The following is a 22,093-nucleotide window of genomic DNA, read 5'->3' as shown; positions in this document are numbered from 1 at the left end:
CATTTATTCTCTGCCTTTCTTTTCTTCTTTTCCACATCCTTGAATTCCACCAACTAGATCCTATAAAACAATATATACTCTTGGAAAACATCTGTGTTTAAGTGCATCTGAGCGTTTCAAACCAGTGTTTTCCAGGGTCACCTGTATATGTATTAGAGGAGATTTACTATGGGAATGGGTTTGCCTAGAGGCTGAGAAGTCTCTCAGTCTGCTGTCTATAAACTAGAGTACCAGCAAAGACAGAGGTTTATCTCAGACTGAGGATTAAGGCTGAGAACCAGGTAAGGTGATGATGTTACACTAAGTCTGGGGCCAATGATCTGAGAACTAAGGGAACTGCAGGGAGATTAAACCAGTCAATCCTAAAGGAAATCAGTCCTGAATATTCATTGGAAGGACTGATGCTGAAGCTGAAGCTCCAACACTTTGGCCATCCGATATGAAGAACCTGACGCTGGGAAAGATTGAAGGCAGGAGGAGAAGGGGATGACAGAGGATGAGATGGTTGGATGGCATCACCGACTCGATGGACATGAGTTTGAGCAAGCTCAGGGAGTTGGTGATGGACAGGGAGGCCTGGCATGCTGCAGTCCGTGGGGTTGCAAAGAGTGGTATGTGACTGAGCGACTGAACTGAACTGAGTGGCAGTATTGGTGACCTCCTCCCAAAGGGCTTATGCCACCGCTGCTGCTGCTGCTAAGTCACTTAGTCATGTCTGACTCTGTGCGACCCCATAGACGGCAGCCCACCAGGCTCCACCATCCCTGGGATTCTCCAGGCAAGAACACTGGAGTGGGTTACCATTTCCTTCTCCGATGTATGAAAGTGAAAAGTGAAAGTGAAGTTGCTCAGTCGTGTCCGACTCTTTGCGACACCATGGACTGCAGCCCACCAGGCTCCTCCATCCATGGGATTTTCCAGGCAAGAGTACTGGAGTGGGGTGCCATCGCCTTCTCTGGGGCTTATGCCAGGACTGTTTAATTCAGTGCCCATAACCCCATGGCAGCCACTGTCAACGCACGCCTCCAATGGAGATTGCTGGACACTCACAAGCAGGTCTGGATCAGTCTCTTATGGAGTCACTTCTCCTTTCTCCTGGGTCTGGGTGGGCACAAGGTTTTGTTTGTGCCCTCCAGGCTGTAGATTGTCTGTTCAGTGGCTCTATGATGGGGCTCATATGCCCTGTCTCCCAGATCTGCTACAGACAGAGCTCCTGTCCCCATGATAGGTTACTGCTGACCCGTGCTGCTGCAGAAGGCATTCAGACACTCAAAGGCAGGTCTGTCTCAGTCTCTAGTGTGATCCCTGGGTCCTGGTGCACACAAGCTTTTGTTTGAGCCCTCCTAGCATCTCTGGCGGGTATGGGGTTTTATTCTAAGTGTGGTTTCACCCCTCTGGGCTTAAGTCAGGACTTCTCTGAAAAAGTTGGCTTAAAATCATAATAAGGAGTAAGAGTAGGGGGCTTCCCTGGTGGCTCAGTGGTAAAGAATCCACCTGCCAAAGTAGAGACTCGGGTTCAATCTCTGATCTGGGAAGTTCGAACATGCCCCAGAGTAACTAAGCCTGAACTTGTGCTCAAGAGCCTGGAATCCTCAACTATTTAAGTCTGTGCAAACATTATTGTGGTTTTTTTTTTTTTAATTAATTTTTTAATTTTAATTGGAGGCTAATTACTTTACAATATTGTATTGGTTTTGCCATACATCAACATGAATCCACCACGGGTGTACATGTGTTCCCCATCCTGAACCCCCCTCCCACCTCCCTCCCCATACCATCCCTCTATTGTGGTTTTGAACCATGAATTTTAGATCATTATGTGCTTTGCCGTGCTTAGTTGCTCAGTGGTATCTGACTCTTTGCAACCCAATGGACTGTAGCTTGCCAAGCTCCTCTGTCCATGGGGATTCCCCAGGCAAGAATACTGGAGTGGATTGCCATGCCCTCCTCTAGGGGATCTTCCCAAACCAGGGATCACACCCAGGTCTCTCACATTGTAGGTGGATTCTTTTACTTGTGAGCTACCAGACCATAATATGTAGGCTCAAACACATCTTTATTTATCAAGGTAGGAACCATTACAATCAACACATTTTTGCCAATGAGTAATAAGTTTGTTTATTCTTGTAGTGTAAAAATCCATGCTTCAGAATTCAATGAACTCTTAGAAAGCATTTTATGCCTCCTGCTGGTTGTGGAAGCATTTCCCCTGAAAAATATTGTCAAGATACTTGAAGAAGTGGTATTTGTTTGGTTAGAGGTCAGGTAAATATGGTGGATAAGGCAAAATTTTGTAGCCCAATATGTTCAATTTTTGAAGCCTTGGTTGTGTGATCTGCAGTCAAATGTCATTGTGGAGAAGAATTAGGCCCATTCTGTTGATGAACACCAGCTGCAGTCATTGCAGTTTTCAGTTCATTTCATTGATTTATTGAGCATACCTTTTAATTGTAATGGTTTTCCCAGGATCCAGAAAGCTGTAGTGAACCAGATGGGAAACAGACCACCAAACAGTGATCATGATCTTTTTGGGTGCAAGTTTGCCTTTGGGGAGTGCTTTGGAGCTTCTTCTTGGTCTGACCACTGACCTGGTCATTGTCAGTTGTTGTATAAAATCCACTTTTCATCACAGGTCACAATCTGATTGAGAAATAGTTCATTGTTGTGGCATAGAATAAGAGAAGAAGGCACTTCAAAAAGAATTTTTTGATTTTCTGTCAGTTCATGAGGCACCCACTTATGGAGCTTATTCACCTTTCCAATTTGCTTTAGATATCCGATGACAATAGAATGGTGGACATTGAGTTCTTTGGCAACTTTTCCTTTAATTGAACTGAACTGAACTGAAGCCCAGAGGACCAAGCACATCCCCAGTTGCATTTGCCTTCCTCCCTTTAACAGACTCATGATCTGCTATATTTCTGATGTACAACCTAACTAACAGTTTGATACAGATAGTTTATATTGTTTCCTTTGGGAATGACATCACAGTGTTTTTGCAACTGCTTTAATTGTGGGACATTTTCATTACATTAAGGAGAGTGGCTGCGCTTTGCTGGAGCAGCCGTGAAGAGATACCCCATGTCCATGGTAAGAGAAACCCAAGTAAGATGGTAGGTGTTGCAAGAGAGCATCTGAGGGCAGACACACTGAAACCATAATCACAGAAAACTAGTCAATCTAATCACACTAGGACCACAGCCTTGTCTAACTCAATGAAACTAAGCCATGCCTGTGGGGCCACCCAAGATGGGCAGGTCATGGTGGAGAGGTCTGACAGAATGTGGTCCACTGGAGAAGGGAATGGCAAACCACTTCAGTATTCTTGTCTTGAGAACCCCATGAACAGCACGAAAGGCAAAATGAAAAGATAATGAAAGAGGAACTCCTCAGGTCAGTAGGTGCCCAATATGCTACTGGAGATCAGTGGAGAAATAACTCCAGAAAGAATGAAGGGACGGAGCCAAAGTAAAAACAATACCCAGTTGTGGATGTGACTGGTGATAGAAGCAAGGTCTGATGCTGTAAAGGGCAATATTGCATAGGAACCTGGGATGTCAGGTCCATGAATCAAGGCAAATTGGAAGTGGTCAAACAGGAGATGGCAAGGGTGAACGTCGACATTCTAAGAATCAGCGAACCAAAATGGACTGGAATGGGTGAATTTAACTCAGATGACCATTATATCTACTACTGCAGGCAGGAATCCCTCAGAAGAAATGGAGTAGCCACCATGGTCAACAAAAGAGTCCGAAATGCAGTACTTGGATGCAATCTCAAAAACGACAGAATGATCTCTGTTCGTTTCCAAGGCAAACCATTCAATATCACAGTAATCCAAGTCTATGCTCCAACCAGTAACGCTGAAGAAGCTGAAGTTGAATGGTTGGTTCTATGAAGACCTACAAGATCTTTTAGAACTAATACCCAAAAAAGATGTCCTTTTCATTATAGGGGACTGGAATGCAAAAGTAGGAAGTCAAGAAACACCTGGAATAACAGGCAAATTTGGCCTTGGAATACGGAATGAAGCAGGGCAAAGACTAATAGAGTTTTGCCAAGAAAATGCACTGGTCATAGCAAACACCCTCTTCCAACAACACAAGAGAAGACTCTACACATGGACATCACCATATGGTCAACACTGAAATTAGATTGATTATATTCTTTGCAGCCAAAGATGGAGAAGCTCTATACAGTCAGCAAAAACAAGACCAGGAGCTGACTGTGGCTCAGATCATGAACTACTTATTGCCAAATTCAGACTGAAATTGAAGAAAGTAGGGAAAACCACTAGACCATTCAGATACGACCTAAATCAAATCCCTTATGATTATACAATGGAAGTGAGAAATAGATTTAAGGGCCTAGATCTGATAGATAGAGTGCCTGATGAACTATGGACAGAGGTTCATGACACTGTACAGAAGACAGGGATCAAGACCATCCCCATGGAAAAGAAATGCAAAGAAGCAAAATGGCTGTCTGAGGAGGCTTTACAAATAGCTGTGAAAAGAAGAGAAGCAAAAAAGCAAAGAAGAAAAGGAATGATATAAGTATCTCAATGCAGAGTTCCAAAGAATAGCAAGAAGAGATAAGAAAGCCTTCCTCAGTGATCAATGCAAAGAAATAGAGGAAAACAACAGAATGTGAAAGACTAGAGATCTCTTCAAGAAAATTAGAGATACAAGGGAATATTTCATGCAAAGATGGGGTCGATAAAGGACAGAAATGGTATGGACCTAACAGAAGCAGAAGATATTAAGAAGACGTGGCAAGAATACACAGAAGAACTGTACAAAAAAAATTTTCACGACCCAGATAATCATGATGGTGTGATCACTGACCTAGAGCCAGACATCCTGGAATGTGAAGTCAAGTGGGCCTTAGAAAGCATCACTACGAACAAAGCTAGTGGAGGTGATGGCATTCCAGGTGAGCTCTTTCAAATCCTGAAAGATGATGCTGTGAAAGTGCTGCCCTCAATATGCCAGCAAATTTGGAAAACTCAGCAGTGGCCACAGGACTGGAAAAGGTCAGTTTTCATTCCAATCCCAAAGAAAGGCAATGCCAAAGAATGCTCAAACTACCGCACAATTGCACTCATCTCACAAGCTAGTAAAGTAATGCTCAAAATTCTCCAAGCCAGACTTCAGCAATATGTGAACCATGAACTTCCAGATGTTCAAGCTGGTTTTAGAAAAGGCAGAGGAACCAGAGATCAAATTGCCAACATCCGCTGGATCATCAGAAAAGCAAGAGAGTTCCAGAAAAACATCTATTTCTGCTTTATTGACTGTGCCAAAGCCTTTGACTGTGTGGATCACCAGAAACTGTGGAAAATTCTTCAAGAGATGGGAATACCAGACCACCTGACCTGCCTCTTGAGAAACCTATATGCAGGTCAGGAAGCAACAGTTAGAACTGGACATGGAACAACAGATTGGTTCCAAATAGGAAAAGGAGTACGTCAAGGCTGTATATTGTTACCCTGCTTATTTAACTTACATGCAGAGTACATCATGAGAAATGCTGGGCTGAAGCACAAGCTGGAATCAAGATTGCTGGGAGAAATACCAATAAGCTCAGATATGCAGATGACACCACCCTTATGGCAGAAAGTGAAGAGGAACTCAAAAGCCTCTTGACGAAAGTGAAAGAGGAGAGTGAAAAGTTGGCTTAAAGCTCAACATTCAGAAAACGAAGATCATGGCATCCAGTCCCATCACTTCATGGGAAATAGATGGGGAAACAGTGGAAACAATGTCAGACTTTATTTTTGGGGGCTCCAAAATCACTGCAGATGGTGACTGCAGCCATGAAATTAAAAGACGCTTACTCCTTGGAAGAAAAGTTATGACCAACCTAGATAGCATATTGAAAAGCAGAGACATTACTTTGCCCACAAAGGTCTGTCTAGTCAAGGCTATGGTTTTTCCAGTGGTCATATATAGATGTGAGAGTTGGACTGTGAAGAAAGCTGAGCGCCGAAGAATTGATGCTTTTTAACTGTGGTGTTGGAGAAAACTCTTGAGAGTCCCTTGGACTGCAAGGAGATCCAACCAGTCCATTCTGAAGGAGATCGGCCCTGGGTGTTCTTTGGAAGGAATGATGCTGAAGCTGAAATCCAGTACTTTGGCCACCTCATGCGAAGAGTTGACTCATTGGAAAGTCTCTGATGCTGGGAGGGATTGGGGGCAGGAGGAGAAGGGGACGACAGAGGATGAGATGGCTGGATGGCATCACCGACTCGATGGATGTGAGTCTGAGTGAACTCCGGGAGTTGGTGGTGGACAGGGAGGCCTGCCATGCTGCGATTCATGGGGTCATAAAAAGTCAGACACGACTGAGCAACTGAACTGAACTTGATTACACTTATCTATCAAAACATTCCAAAACAATGGTGCTTTCAAATTTTGTTTTAATTTCCAATCTCAGGAAACATTAATGGCTTCCCTGTCTCACACCCATGGTTATAACTGACCCTATTGTGTGTGGAGGGTGTGTGTGTGCCATGCTTAGTCATGTCCGACTCTTTGTGACCTTATGGAGAGTAGCTTACCAGGCTCCATTGTCCTTGGGATTTCCCAGGCAAGAATACTGGAGTGGGTTCTCATTTTCTTCTCCAGGAGATCTTCCCAACCCAGGGATGGAACCCGGGTTTCTAAGATCTCCTGCTTGGCAAATTCTTTACCACTGCACCACCTGGGCAGCCTCCGTCAATGACCCTATTAGTTAAACCCAATCAGTGTTCCTGGAATGAATCGATGATTGAGTCTTTGACACCCCTCCCCCCATGTATCCCTCCTGAATGAATATCTGATTCAATCAATTCATCTGATTATAGGCAAAGATCCAATCAGGATTTACCTGACGGACATTCAGAAATCTAATCAGTCATCACGTTCCCTATTGGATGGTAGTAGTTGGGTAGGGGAAGACATAATTAGAAAGGCCTATAAAAAGCTGAAGCTTCAAAGAAGAGGTGCAGAAACTTCTTCCTCTGGAGTCACTGCCTGGCTTCTCCACCAGATCCGACCTCTGAGTACCCTGCCAACTACTGCAGAGCTGGTAAGTTACAGACCTCAGCAAAGGGCATGTGTGTTAAGTCACTTCCGACTAAGTCAGTGTCCAACTCTTTGAGATGCTATGGACTGTAGCCCACCAGGCATCTCTGTTCATGGGATTCTCCAAGCAAGAATACTGGAGTGGCTTGCCATGCCCTCCTTCAGATGATCTTCCCAACCCAGGGATCAAACCTCAGTCTCTTATGTCTCCTCATTGACAGGTGAGTTCTTTACCGCTAGCACCACCTGGGCAGCCCTCAGCAAAGGACATCCTCATCTTGATGGTGAGGTTTCCATTGGTGGCAAGCAGCAATGGATGTCAGGGAGATTTTCCTCTTTCTTTTCAGATGTATCGTTTAGTCTCTAAGTGTAATTTTTCCTTAGCCCCAAATACCTTGATCTATGCTTTCCTTTATGGCATTTAAAAATATCTTAACCAACTAGATTTTATGTAATGAAAACATCTAATTATTTGGCATTTTATTTCTTGACATTAAAAATAGTTTGTGCAAATGGCATTCACTTTTAGGGGTATCTGCTGCCTTTTTCCAAGGCCATTAACTGTGGAAGCTGAGGTTGGAGACTGCAGTGGGTTTCATGATGCTCTATTCCCATAGTTTTAAGGCCCGAAAGTGAAAGTCATTCAGTCGTGTCCAACTCTTTGCAACCCCAAGGACTATACAGTCCATGGAATTCTCCAGGCCAAAATACTGGAGTAGGTAGCCTTTCCTTCTCCAAGGTATCTTCCTAACCCAGGGATCGAACCCAGGTCTCCCGCACTACAGGCAGATTCTTTACCATTGAAGCCACAAGGCCCTAAGTAAGTGAGTGAAAGGTTTCCCCCTGAAAATATTCACCTTTCAGGCTCCTGGTATCCACTTCCCAGTGCAACATAAATTGAGCACAACAGTGAATGGAAATGGATGGGCTAGCGGTTGGGTTTCTTCCTCCTTGGTCCTTATGAGATGCTTGTTTTGGTGCCCATAGGGGCAGAGCTATGGCTTTTTCCTCACTGAGCCCAGAGTAAAACTGTGAAAAACTGAGGCTATTCCACAACTGCCAGAGCAGAGATTTCCACTCTGAGTTGTTTCCTCTGAAGAGTGGGGAGACAGATGAAGGGGTGTTCATGCTTACCTGAGAAAGATGCCTTCTTCTCTGCAAGTTCTTATAGGATTCCTTTAGGAGCAGATTCAGGATGAGTATCCAGAACCCCCTGAGACTCCTGAACCTGGCAGGGAAGAGCCTACTAACTGATGAGGCCTTGACCATTTCTACTCTGGAGTATCTGCCCATCGAGCTCTTCCCCCCACTCTTCATGGAAGCATTCTGTGGAAGACACAGAAAGACCTTAAAGGCCTTGGTTCAAGCCTGGCCCTTTGTCCGCCTGCCTCTGGGGGGCCTGATGCAGACACCTCATCTGGGAACCTTACAAGCAGTGCTGGATGGACTCGATGTCCTGCTCACACAGAAGGATCATCCAAGGTGAGTCAGATGCATGTAACCTGGTAAGAGATGGGCAGTCCTGAAGAGACAAGTGACAGTAGGAGAGTAAATGACAAATGGATGGACCAGTGGCTTCTGATGATGCCAGTGAAGAAACAGAGACTTGGTCATTGCTGAGTTCACTTTGCTGAATGCCTTCCAGCAGTGCAGGTGTGCCTAAAATGCAAGGAAATGTGAAAGTACATGCCCAGCCTCCTCTCAGGGATGCCTAAGGGTACTAGAGTAGAAAGTTAGGGGAAATGGCAAGGGAAAGGAGATGGAGGGATGTGAGGCAGAGAGGGAAGAGGGCAAGGAAGAAGGTGATGTCAGGAATGTGAAGTAAAAGCTGAGGTGCAAAGTCAGAGTGTTGCCTAATTTTGTGTGAATCTAAAAACTATAGCTGCCAATCTGCTGATTCCCCACAGGAAGTGCAAACTGCGTGTGCTGGATTTAAGGAATACTGGCCAGGACTTCTGGAGAATGTGGTCTGGATCCAGTGTCCATGTGTCCTCAAGCTCATCAATGGTACCAATGGCTGAGGATGGGTCAAGGATCGAGAAGCCCTTGGCTCCCTTCGAGGTGTTCACAGAACTTCACCTCAAGGAAAGAACCATGAATGAATTCCTCACTTACCTCCTGAAGTGGGTAGAGGAGAGAGACCCTTTCATACACCTGTGCTGTAAGAAGATGAAAATTGTTTCATTTCCCATGGATAATATTATGAATGTCCTGAGCATGGTGCAGCTGGACTGTATCCAGGAGTTACATGTGAATTGCACCTGGCATCTGTCCACTCTGGCCATGATTGCTCCTCTCCTGGGCCAGATGAGCAATGTGCAGAAACTGTTTGTCTCCCACATCCATCTGCCTGATCCTGAGGAGTGGGATGAGCAGCACATTGTCAAAATTACTTCTCAGTTCCTGAGGCTGCACCACCTCCAGGATCTCCATCTGGAATCCCCTTTCTACCTTGAAGGCTGCCTGGACCAGATGCTCAGGTGAGTGTGTACCACTGACCAGCAAATAGAGGGGAAAAGCTGGAGGTAGTGACAGATTTCCTCTTCCTGGGCTCTAAAATCACTTCAGATGGTGACTGCAGCCATAAAATCAGAAGATGTTTGCTTCTTGAAAGGAAAGTTATAACAAACCTAGACAGTGTTTAAAAAGCAGAGACATTCCTTGGCCACAGAGGTCCACATACTCAAGACTATGGTCTTCCCAGTGGTCATATATGATTGTGAGAGCTGGGCCATAAAGAAGGCAGAACACCAAGAATGGATGCATTTGAACTGTGGTGCTGGGGAAGACTCCTGAGAGTCCCTTGGAAAGCAAAGAAATTAAACCAGTCAATCTTAATGAAAATCAATCCTGAATACTTGTTGGAAGGGCTGATGCTGAAATTGAAACTCCAGTATTTGGGTCATCTGATGTGTACAGGTGACTCATTGGAAAAGTCCCTGATGATGGGAAAGATTGAGGGCAGAAGCAGAAGAGGGTGTTAGAGGATGAGATGGCTAGATGGCATCACTGACTCATTGAACATAAACTTGGGCAAACTTCAGGAGATGGTGAGGGACAGAGAGGCCTTGGCATGCTGCAGTCCATGGGATTACAAAGAGTCAGACATGACCGGGCAATTGAACAACAATAGCTTAGGTGACTTAAAAATAATTAAGGGAATGGAGCGTTGCAGATGGAAAATTCCATCAGTCATGAGCATTTTAAACAGAAGCTCCATGCTCACTGGTTTTGTGACCACAGTGAGCCTAATTCCCCATCTATAAAGGTCGATTTTTTTCTCCATGTGTGTATGCTAAGTCACTCAATCATGCCCAGTTCTCTGTAATCCTATGGACTGTAGCCCATCAGGCTTCCCTTTCCATGGGATTTTCCAGGCAAGAATACTGGAGTTGGTAGCCATGCACTCCTCCAGGAGATCTTTCCAACCCAGGAATAAAACCCCTGTCTTTTATGTCTCCTGGATTGGCAGGCCAATTCTTTACCACTAGTGCCACCTGGGAAGCCTCAGATAAGCTTATTAATATATGGGAAATGCATGACTCTGGAGATGATGGTAATAGAGTAGGGATCAAAGGGATCATAAAAATTGGTAGATGGTTTGCAGATAAAGGAGGGATGTAAGTGAGCCTGTGCAGACTGGCATCCTCAGTGGATGTTGTGGGATCTTGTCCAGGTTGTCCTCTATGCATGTCACACAAAAGCCTCACCAGCCTGAGATGGGTACCTGGGGCCAAAGCATGTGTGAAGGAAGCATGGATTGGAAGCATTTTAAGTATATCTCTTACTATTAAATTTTAGTGATACCCACTCTCAATTGAAACAAGGTATCAGGCTCTCCTCTGAACTTGTCCTAGTGCATCCCATTATCTTCATTCATCCTCAGACAGAAGTGGAGTGAGTTTTTCTCTGCTTGCCTAATGAGGAGAGTTTTCAAGACTCTATGTACTTGACCCAATCACACAGAAGGGTAAATGACTCTGGCTACAATAAGACTGGCCATTCTGGGTTTCAATCCTTATCAGATCATCATACCAAACCTGGGCTTGGGCAGATCACTTGTCTCTCAACTTGCGGTCAGTTTTCACCTCAAGTTTCTAAGACCTAATGTCTCTGTTTCTCCCCAGGTGCCTGATGAAGCCCTTGGACAACCTTTCAATAACTTGCTGCCTCCTTAAAGATTCAGACTTGACCCATCTGTCCCAGAGCCCGAACATCAGTCAGCTAAAGAGCCTGAATCTGAGTGGGGTCACCATGACCTACTCTAGTCCTGAGCTCCTCCCAGCTCTGCTGGAGAAAGTTTCAGCCACACTTCAGGAGCTATACTTAGAGCAATCTGGGATCAGGGACTCCCACCTCGAGGCCATCTTGCCTGCCCTGAGCCACTGCTTCCAGCTCACATCCTTCAGTCTGCGTGGGAACCTCCTCTCCATGCCCATCATGGAGAAGATGCTGCGACATACCTCTGAGCTGCCCAGTTTAAGTCGAGAGCTGTACCCTGTCCTTCAGGAGAGTTTCAGCTCTCAGGGGATCCTCCAACCTGGGAGACTTGCCCAGTGTCGGACTGAACTGCTTGAGATTCTGAAGGACTTAGGACGCCCCAGGACCATCTGGATTTGCTTCACCCCCTGTCCACACTGTGGAGATAACACATTCTATCATCCTGAGCCCATCATGTATGGCGGTAACATTCCAGCCTAGTTGGGTGCATCAATCCCAAGCTCTCTACTGAGCCCTTGGAAACTGAAATCTTGGACAAGATACATCGTGAAGGGAAAACAGACATATTGTTTCAGACATCTACTCAATGTGAATGTGAAAAGGAAAGGTGGTCCTACAGGGGAGCAGGATTGCAGGGGGAAATGTAGTCTCCCCAGTAATGCAATGCTTGTGGACATGTGTCCTGTAGAGTCAGAGATAGGAACCTACATTTATTTAGCTGGATTTGAACTTGAGATTCACATGTTGCAATTGTCCCTGGATTGTTGTTGTTCAGTTGCCCAGTCGTGTCCAACTCTTCAACCCCATGGACTGCAGAACGCCAGGCCTCCCTGTCCCTCACCATCTCCTAAAGTTTGCCCAAGTTCATGTTCATTGCATCCGTGATGCCGTCCAGCCATCTCATCCTCTGACGCCTTCTTCTGCCCTCAATCTTTCCCAGCATCAGGGACTTTTCCAATGAGTCAGCTGTTCACATAAAATGACCAAAATAGTGGAGCTTCAGCATTAGTCCTTCCAGTGAATATTCAGGATTGATCCCCAGTAAGATTGACTGATTTGATCTCCTTGCTGTCCAAGTGAATTTCAGGAGTCTTCTCTAGCACCACAGTTCTAATCCATCAATTCTTTGGTGTTCTGCCTTCTTTACGGTCCGGCTCTCACAATCATGCCTGACCACTGGAAAGACCATAGCCTTGACTATGTGAATTTTTGTCAGCAGAGTAGTGTCTCTGCTTTTCAACACACTATCTAGGTTTGTCATTATATATATATATACACATACATACATATATATACATACTACTTGGAAATCGGCTAATGAGATTATGGTTCCACATCTCAGGCCCCCTGGACAATGGCTGGGGCTATCTGCCTTCTGGGAAGGAGCTGGAAGATAACTTCTGATAGCAGCTGGCATGATGATGACAAGGTTGTGTGTGACTGACTCATGTTTAATTCTCTCCCTGGGTCCAAGTTCCTCAAGAGCCCACAGCACCTCCATCAGGGGCTCTCAGACTTGGAAATGTCTCATATTCCAGGACTGGTCACCTCTCTCTCTGCTCACATTCTTAGGTTTAGTCTTTCAAATGAGTTTGCTAGTCCGATCCCATCTTCAGGAAAGGTAACACCAACAAAGGCGACACTGTTCCTCTTGGCCACACCCTTTAGTTTCTAAACTTTACCCTGAGAAAATTCGGGACACCCGGGTTTGATCCCTGGGTCAGGAAGATCCCCTGGAGAAGGAAATGGCAACCCACTCCAGTACTCTTGCCTGGAAAATTCCATGGATGGAAGAGCCTGGTAGGCTACAGTCCATGGGGTCGCAAAGAGTTGGACACGACTGAGCAACTTCACTTTCTTTTCACTTTCACCCAGAGAAAAGTCTTTTAATCTCTCTCCAAGTCAGTGGAAAACAATATATCCATATTTTACACTGTCTTCAGTCATTCACAGGGCTGCTGTAGGAATGCCCAGCTCCAGGCTGCCCTACCCCACCCTCACTTCTCACTGTGACTTTGACCTGGTCTCCATCAGAGAAGCCATGACTTAAACTGGAGGACCAACCATATCCCCGGGAGACTGCCCTTGCTCCTGAATAGGCTCCTGATCTGCTATTATTCCAACATGACACTGGCACAACAACTTGATACAAGGAGAAGTTTAGTTAGTTTTCTTTGGGACAGCACCACTGTTCCTGTGAAGCTGCTTTATTTCTAGGCCATTTGAATAGTTTTAATATGGCCAAAGAGTCCCCCAAAGATGATGCTTCCAGGTTTTCCTTTTTTGGTGCAGTGTCAGGCACAGATTAATCCCTTCCTTGACACACCCAGGGCTACAACTGCCAGTATTAGTAAAACTCGATCAGTGTTTGGGGAGTGAATCCAGGAATGTGTTTTGACTTTCCCTTTGACCTAATTATTTCTCTTTCCTGAAATGAAAATCTGATTCAATCTATCTGGAGAAACACAAATTTAAGGATTAACCATCTGGATATTCTGGAATCTAACCTGGTATCACTTTCCAATCAGAAGTTACTTGTTGGAAGGGGAAAGAAATGATTAGAAAGTCCTCTAAAAGCCTCAGGCACCAAAGAAGGAATATAGAAGCATTTCCTGGGTTCTACAAGGGGTCTGAGGTCTGACCATCCTGCCAACCCCATCAGAGCTGGTGTGCTACTGACACTCACATACTTGGCAGTTTTTTAAATTTTACTAGTTAGGCTTTCTAAACAGAAACTTAAAAGCATTCCATATGCTATTTTTAAAGTCTCTCCCTGGTGTCTCAGTGGTAAAGAGACTGCCTGCCAATGCAGGAGACAAAGATTCTATCCCTGCATCAGGAAGATCCCCTGGAGTTGGCAATGGCAACCACTCCAGTATTCTTGCCTGGGAAATCCCATTGCCAGAGGAGCCTGACAGGCTACAGTCCATGCGGTTACAAAAGAACCTGACTCCACTTATTGACTGAAACAATAACAACTGGGTATGAAGTGTTCCAATCACTGAACTCCTTTCCAAAGCAGTAATGTTGCAGGAATGAAAGTAGGGGTGCAGGAGAATGATGTGATCCCCAGGTCACATAAGAGTCTCTGGGAAGGCTGCCACATGTGGGTTTTGGCGTCGTGCAGGGAAAAATTCAAGAATGAACCTTTGTAAAGATAAAGAAGGTTTATAAAGGCCCACACTCCATAGAGATAGAGTGGGCCATCATGGAAAGCAAGAGAGGCACCAGGCTTGTCAATTTTTATAGGGGCGGGTAATTTTATAGGCTAATGAGTGGGAGTATTCCAGCTATCTTGGGGCAATAAAATATTAGTCACTCAGTTGTGTCTGACTCTTTGCAACCCCATGGACTACAGTCTGCCAGGCTCCTCTGTCCATGCAATTCTCCAGGCAAGAACACTTGAGTGGGTAGCCATTCCCTTCTCCAGGGGATCTTCCTGACCCAGGGATCGAACCCAGGTCTCCTGCATTGCGGGCAGATTCTTTTACCATCTGAGCCACTAGGGAAGCCCCTTTCATCTTGGGGAAGGGGTGGGGATTTCCAGGAATTGGACCACTGCCCACTTTTTGACCATTAATGTTCATAACCATCGTGGCAGCTGGGTTGTGCTACAATGAGCTATACTGAGGATCGAGGGCAAGTGCAAGTTGAGTCCACCGTCCTGGACCTGGTTGTTTCTAATCAGTTTATGTCATGTCCTTCTTTTAAAGGTTGTGCCTTGCCCCTTTCCTGTCTCAGTAATTCTTATATATGTAAAGAAAGAATGTTTAAAAATGTGCATCTCAAAGCTTTCCAGCTCAGATAGACCCCCACATCTTAATAACACTCTTAGTTACGTGGCTTCTGCAATTTCTCATTTTAAATTTTTAAAGTGAAAACAATCTTTTCATTCAATTTATGGTACTAATCTCAACTTTTGGAGAGGAAACCCTTCAGAGATCATACTGCTTCCTTTTAGTCACTCCTTTTAATTTCTAAACACAACCCAGAGAAAAGTCTTCTAAATTTCCTTCTTCCCCAAGAGAAGGGAAAAAAAAAAACCCTACATTTTACACTATTTGCATTACTCACATTGTCCCTCTAGGGACATCCAGCTCCAACTACCCAGCCCTCACTCTTACTTCTCAAATGTGATTTTGACCTGATGTCTTCAGAGATGGTTTGACTTAAGATTGGAATACCAGTCACATCCTCAAAAGGACTTCCCTTTACTTTCTGAGTAGATTCCTGATCTCCACTTGTCCAACATAACACCTGAGTGACAGTTGATAGAGGTGGATACTTTTATTTTGCTTCCTTTGGGAACAACACTACTGTCTTCATAAAGCAATGTTAATTCTGGGACATTTTGATAATTTTTGTATGGCTGAAGATCCCCAAACAACGGTACTTCAAAGTTTTGTTTTTCCTGTCACAAAAGGATAACCCCTTTCCTGTCTCACACCCAGGCCTATTACTATTAATATTAGTAAAGCCAAATCAATATTTGTGGGTGAATCAAGAAATCCAGTACCCCTCCCTCATTCTTCATCCTGCCTGAATGAAATCTGATTCAATCAGTTCCTCTGAAGGTAACAAAGATCCAATCAGGATTAACCCAATAGACAGTCTGAAATCTAATCAGGTATCACTTTCTGATTGGCAGTTAGTTGTTGGAAAGAAGGAAGATGTGATTAGAAAGGTCTATATAAGCCTTAGACACCAAAGAGATGCAGAATCTTCAGGGTTTCAGAGTCACCACCGGGGTTCTCAAGTCTGAGTGTGAGCAGCCTGCCAACCACAACAGAGCTGGTAAGTTACAGATACAACTAAAGACACCTTCACTGTACCCATGGTCAACTGGTCTTGAATGGTGGCAGGCGTATCAGGATGAAAGGAGAGATTAATTTTAAAAACTGCTTACTGGGGACTTCCCTAGGGATCCTGGGATTGGACCACTGCAGGATCGCAGGTTCATTCCTGGTCTGGGAACTAAGACACCCCATGCCATGCTGCCAAAATTGAAAAATAAAAATAAATGAATAAAAATTATTTATTTTCATATATACTGATTTAAGATTTTGGTTTTACCTTGAATGTAGTATTGACTTAATCCCAAATATTTGATTGGTTCTTTTTAAATGTCTTAACAAAGCAGATGCTCTTTTTAGTAAAAAAAACATCTTTGGAATTTCTTTTTTTTTTTTAATTTTTTTCTCTTTTTTTTGAAATTTTATTTCTTGAAATTTAAAATGTTTAGTTTGAGCACAAACATCATTCATACTAGGGGTATCTCTTACCCTTTCCCAGCCCAGTGAACTGTGGGCTATATTGGGCCACATAATGCTCCTATTCCCATAGTTTTAAGGCTCTAAGTGATATATTAAAATTTCCCCCCAAAAAAGATGAAGCTCAGCCTTTAGCTCATGGTACCCACTTCCCAGTGACACATGATTAAGCAAAGCAGTGGATGGAAATGGATGGACTAATGGTTGGATTTCTCCCTTCTTGCTCCTTGTGAGATCATGCTCTAGTGCCCATAGGGGTAGAGCTATGGCTTTGTGCTCACTGGGTCCAGAGTGTACTTGGGACTAACAGGCACTTGCACTACTGCCAGGAAGATTCCTTTGACGAGTGGGAGAGAGAGGTGTGTTCTTGTTTGGCCTGAGAAGGATGCCTTGTTCTCTGGAAGTTTTCACAGGATTTCTTTTGTAGCAGAGTCAGATCAGAATGAGTCTTTGGGCCCCACCCAGACTCCTGGACCTGGCAGCTATGAGCCTGCTAAGGAATGAGGATTTGGCCATGAGTTCTTTGGAGTTTCTGCCCATTGAGCTCTTCCCCCTACTCTTCATGGAAGCCTTCTATGGGAGTCACATTAAGACCCTGAAGACCATGGTGTATTCCTGGCCTTTTGTCCGCCTGCCTCTGGGGGGCCTGATGGAGCCGCCTCATCTGATAACCTTACAAGCAGTACTGGATGGACTTGATGTCCTGCTTTCCCAGAAGGAGCACCCCAGGTGAGTCTAATCCAGGTAGCCTGGAAGGTTACTAGACATCCTGAAAAGACAGCTGGGGTCATAGAGTGAATGGTCAAGGAATGCACCAAAGGCTTCTGATGATGTCAATGAATTTCGAGGCCTTGACCACTGCTGAGCCCTCTTTGGGAAACGCCTTCTGGAAGTGTAGGAGTGTCTAAGATGCAGGGAAACCTAAGAGAACATGTCCCAGCCTCTTCCCAGGGATTCTTAAGGATTGTAGAAGTAGAAAATCAGGAAGCATGTAGGGGCAAAGGAGATAGAGGAAAGTGAGGCAGTATCCCTACTGAAGAGGAAGTGGGCAAGGCAGCAGGTAATGTCAGGGATCTGAAGTAAAAACTCAGGTGAGAAGTCTTAGTGTTGCCTATATTCTGAGACTGTGGTTTCATTCAGCCTGTATTCTGAGACTGTGATTTCATTCAGTTTGGATTTTAAACCATTGCTGCCCATCTGTTGTTTCCCCACAGGAGGTGCAAACTGCAGGTGTTGGATTTAAGGAATACTGGCCAGAACTTCTGGAGCATATGGTCTGGATACATGGACCACATGTACTCAAGCTCACTGACGGCACCAGTTCCTGAGGACAGGTCAAGGACAGAGCAGCCCTTGGCTCCCTTGGAGGTGTTCATAGAGATGAACCTCAAGGAATGGGCCATGGATGAGTTCCTCACCTACCTCATGAGGTGGGCAGAACAAAGAAAAGGTTCCATACACCTGTGCTGTAAGAAGCTGAAGATCTTTGGAATGCCTGTGGAAAATATTATGAAGGTCCTGAGTATGGTGCAGCTGGACTGTATCCAGGATGTAGAAGTCAACCAGAACTGGCATCTGTCCAGCCTGGCCACATTCGCTCCTCTCCTGGGCCAAATGAGTAACGTGCAGAGACTCATACTTTCTGCCTCTAAAGAGCAGGAACAGCATGTTGTTGTCCAGTTTACCTCTCAGTTCCTCAAGCTGCACCACCTCCGGGATCTCTGTCTGGAATCTCCCTTCTTCCTGTCAGGCCGCCTGGACCAGATGCTCAGGTGAGGGGGGCACCACTAGTTGAGAAACAATGAACACAACTCTGCAATGTCAAGTGCACTGTCTTGTTTTGTGCTCTACCCTGAAGTGTGGTAACACACAGCTACCCAAGTCAAGGTCGAGGAACAAATGGATAGAGGCACTGGAAAGGGACACCATCTAGGGAGCTATAAACTAGGGGACTGGACTCTACCAAAGAACAGTTTGAGGTTTCTACTTTAGGAGGAGAGATCTATGTCCAGATAACTTAGGAAAACAAGTGGAAAGGGTCTTGAGGAGGGACCTGAGCATTTCTAAATGGAAGCTCTGTGCTCTGCAAGTCTGTGGCCGCAATGAGCCTCTCTCAAATTCCCTGTCCCTAAAATGTTGTTTTGCGCTTCAGATAAGATATTTAATATATGAGAAATGCATGGTTCTAGAGATGATGATAATAGAGCAGGAGCCAAAGGGACAGTAGAAAGTGGTAGATCTTAGCAGATGACACAGGGGCGTAAATGAGCCCCTGCAGACTGGAAAGCTCAGTTGAGTTGCAGGAAATTACCCAAGTTGTTTTTTTTATTCATGTAACCCAGGTACCTCACCAAGCCTGAGATATGAGTGCCTGAGCCCAGCACAGACAGAAGAAAGCCTGAGATGAAAGTATCTTTTGCCTTCTTTCCCAATACTAACACTCAGAGATGCCTGCACTTGATTTAGACGTGATGTCAGGCTCTCCCTCTGAGCAGGTTCTAGATATTCCATTATGTTCATTCACCCTCATAAGGAAGTAGAGTATGTTACACCCTGCTTGACAGATTAGGAAAGAGAGATTTCAAGGTTCTATGTACTTCATTCAGTCACACAGTGAAGGTGAAAGAACTCAGGCTAAAATGAGACTGGGCATGTTGGATATTGACCTTTATTTGATGGTCAGAATGACCCTGGCCTTGGGCAAATCACTTGTTTCTTACCTGGAGGTCACCTGCCTCCCCTGTTTCTCAGACCTAATGGCCCTTTCTTCACAGGTGTCTGATGAGCCCCTTGGATAACCTCACGATAACTCACTGCCTCCTTACAGAATCAGACTTGACCCACCTGTCCCAGTGCCCAAGAATCAGTCAGCTAAAAGGCCTGGATCTGAGTGGTATCACCCTGGCTGACTTTAGTCCTGAGCTCCTTCAAGTTCTGCTGGAGCAAGTTGCAGATACCCTCCAGGTATTGGACTTAAATCAGTGTGAGATCATGGACTCCCAAATCGAGGCCATCCTGCCTGCCCTGAGCCACTGCTCCCAGCTCAGGTCCATCAGCATGTGTGGGAACCTCCTCTCCATGGCTGCTATGGAGAAGCTGCTGCGTCACACCTCAGGGCTGCCCAGGTTAAGTCAAGAGTTTTACCCAGCCCCTCTGGAGAGTAACAGCTCTCAGGCAGTTCTTTCAGAAGAGAGACTTGCCCAGCTTCGAGCTGAACTTTTGGAGATTCTGAGAGACTTGGGACGTCCCAGGACCATCTGGCTTAACTCCATCTTCTTTGCTTCCTATGGCTACGACGAATACTCTCATTTAGAAATTATTGAATACATCCCTGCCTAGTTGGGTGCACCTATCAAAAGCTTTCTTCTGGGCACTTGGAAGCTGAAATCTATGTCACAGGTACATCATAAAGGGAAACCAGACCCATGGTTTCAGACATCTGCTCATGTGAATGAGAAAAGGAAAAGTGAGCCAGTGAAGGTGCAGAAGGAAAATGTTGACCTGGAGAGCTGATGTGACTTCCGGGAACATGTGTCCCACAGAGTTAGAAATGTGAACCTAAATGACTTTAGAGGGATTTGAGCTTGAGAAGCATAAGTTAAAGTTATCTCTGGTGGATGATTGTAAAGAAATGGTCAGAAATAAAAAGACCCCTAGTGTAAACCTACTGCTATCCTGCATGAAGTATTATCCTGTTTTCTCAGTTTATATCTCGGGAATTTCCAGATACTGATAAAATTTAAAAAAACATGGAGTTGTCTATGATCTGAAGCCTTACTATTCCTGCAAGTTCTTTATTCTATCTGGGGCATCTCATCCCTCCTTGCTTATTTCTGTGTCTGTTAATTGGGTTAATACACACAAAGGGGAACATACTCATTGGCCAATGAACCAGTGGAGTGAAGAGCTCTTTCCAGGGTCCTCACTGCTGACACAGGTCATGACCCTGGACATGAGGAGTCCTCATGGTTCTCCTGGTGGGTCCATAAGTCTTAGTTCCTGGCCTTTGTGTTGCTGAGAAAGGGTTTGACTATATAAGGCAAACCCTCCAGTTCTGGGAGGGGTAGTCCAAACTGAATAATCTGGAGACTGGATCTCACGAAACCATGCCTGCCATGGCTGGGTAGTGGTCCTTCTTGAATTAATCTAGTTGTGCACATCCAAATTCATTTTAGCAAAATGCTAAAATAGTATAGGCATTTAACATAGTTTTATTATTTCTATGCCACATGTAAAAATTTATATCCTTTAGAGGGTAGATCATGTCAATAAGAGATTTACAAAATTACCATAACACCTGTTTCTCACCATCAGGGAAGACTAGAATAGCATGTTTTGCCATCAGATAATCAGGATGTATAACAAAACACCCATGGATATATATGACCTCCTTGCCTGTGGTAAGACAGTATAGCCAATAGGTTTGTTTTTGTTCTTCAGTTGCTGAGTCATATCCAACTCTTTGCAGCCCCATGAATTGCAGCATGCCAGGCTTCTCCATACTTGATTATCTCCCAGAGTTTGCTCAAACTGAGTTGGTGAAGCCATCCAACCATCTCATCCTCTGTCATTCCCTTCTCCTCCTGCCCTCAATCTTCCCAGCATTAGGGTCTTTTCCAATGAGTCAGCTCTTCACATCAGCTGGCCAAATTATTGGAGCTTCAGCTTCAGCATCAATCCTTCCAGTGAATATTCATGGTTGATTTCTTTTAGGATTGACTGATTTGATCTCCTTGCAGTCCAAGGAACTCTCGAGTCTTCTCCAACACCACAGTTCAAAAGCATCAATTCTTTGGCGCTCAGTTGTCTTTATGATCCAACTCTCAGATTGGTACATGATTTCCCTTCTCCGGGGATCTTTCTGACCCAGGGATGGAACCTGGGTCTTCTGCATTGTAGGCAGATTCTTTGTCTGAGCCGCCAGGGAGGCCAACCAATAGGGTACAATTGATCATTGTAGTAACAACATGGTAGTCAGGGTTGCCCTGTTCAGTCAAAAATCCCCATATAACTTGCAGTCTGCCCTCCATACTCTCATTTCCATATCCTTGGATTCCACCAACTTCAGATCCTGCAGAAGTATATGTATTCTTAAAAGGATCTGTGTGATTCAAATGTATTCTTTTTAATGGCTGAGTAATACTCCATTGTGTATATGTACCACAGCTTTCTTATCCATTCATCTGCTGATGGGCATCTAGGTTGCTTCCATGTCCTGGCTATTATAAACAGTGCTGCGATGAACATTGGAGTACACGTGTCTCTTTCCCTTCTGGTTTCCTCAGTGTGTATGCCCAGCAGTGGGATTGCTGGATCATAAGGCAGTTCTATTTCCAGTTTTTTAAGGAATCTCCACACTGTTCTCCATAGATGGATGAAACTAGAACCTATTATACAGAGTGAAGTAAGCTAGAAAGAAAAACACCAATACAGTATACTAACGCATATATATGGAATTTAGAAAGATGGTAACAATAACCCTGTGTACGAGACAGCAAAAGAGACACTGATGTATAGATCAGTCTTATAGACTCT

The 22,093-nt window shown here is 44.7% G+C and overlaps 2 protein-coding genes across 2 annotated transcripts; both read left to right on the top strand.

Moving 5' to 3' along the window:
• The first annotated feature begins 8,262 nt into the window (after positions 1–8,262).
• LOC113906225 (melanoma antigen preferentially expressed in tumors-like) lies at positions 8,263–11,768 on the top strand. The gene is made up of 3 exons (XM_027564116.1): positions 8,263–8,549; positions 8,975–9,547; positions 11,195–11,768. Exons 1-3 carry the CDS (start codon positions 8,263–8,265, stop codon positions 11,766–11,768), a joined length of 1,434 nt encoding a protein of 477 aa, XP_027419917.1.
• Positions 11,769–17,000: 5,232 nt separating this feature from the next.
• LOC113906224 (PRAME family member 8-like) lies at positions 17,001–19,897 on the top strand. Its single transcript, XM_027564115.1, has 3 exons — positions 17,001–17,287; positions 17,773–18,330; positions 19,333–19,897. The coding sequence occupies exons 1-3, from the start codon at positions 17,001–17,003 to the stop codon at positions 19,895–19,897; spliced, it is 1,410 nt and encodes a 469-aa protein (XP_027419916.1).
• The last annotated feature ends 2,196 nt before the right edge of the window (positions 19,898–22,093 follow it).

The sequence above is a fragment of the Bos indicus x Bos taurus genome, chromosome 16 (assembly GCF_003369695.1).
Source record: "Bos indicus x Bos taurus breed Angus x Brahman F1 hybrid chromosome 16, Bos_hybrid_MaternalHap_v2.0, whole genome shotgun sequence".
Taxonomy (NCBI): domain Eukaryota; kingdom Metazoa; phylum Chordata; class Mammalia; order Artiodactyla; family Bovidae; genus Bos; species Bos indicus x Bos taurus.
This window is presented reverse-complemented; position numbering and strand designations above follow the sequence as displayed.

Coding starts and splice junctions, on each gene's coding strand:
- LOC113906225 (XM_027564116.1), top strand. CDS start 8,263: ATGAGTATCCAGAACCCCCTGAGACTCCTGAACCTGGCAGGGAAGAGC. Junction 8,550..8,974: donor ACACAGAAGGATCATCCAAG/GTGAGTCAGATG, acceptor GATTCCCCACAG/GAAGTGCAAACTGCGTGTGC. Junction 9,548..11,194: donor TGCCTGGACCAGATGCTCAG/GTGAGTGTGTAC, acceptor GTTTCTCCCCAG/GTGCCTGATGAAGCCCTTGG.
- LOC113906224 (XM_027564115.1), top strand. CDS start 17,001: ATGAGTCTTTGGGCCCCACCCAGACTCCTGGACCTGGCAGCTATGAGC. Junction 17,288..17,772: donor TCCCAGAAGGAGCACCCCAG/GTGAGTCTAATC, acceptor GTTTCCCCACAG/GAGGTGCAAACTGCAGGTGT. Junction 18,331..19,332: donor CGCCTGGACCAGATGCTCAG/GTGAGGGGGGCA, acceptor CTTTCTTCACAG/GTGTCTGATGAGCCCCTTGG.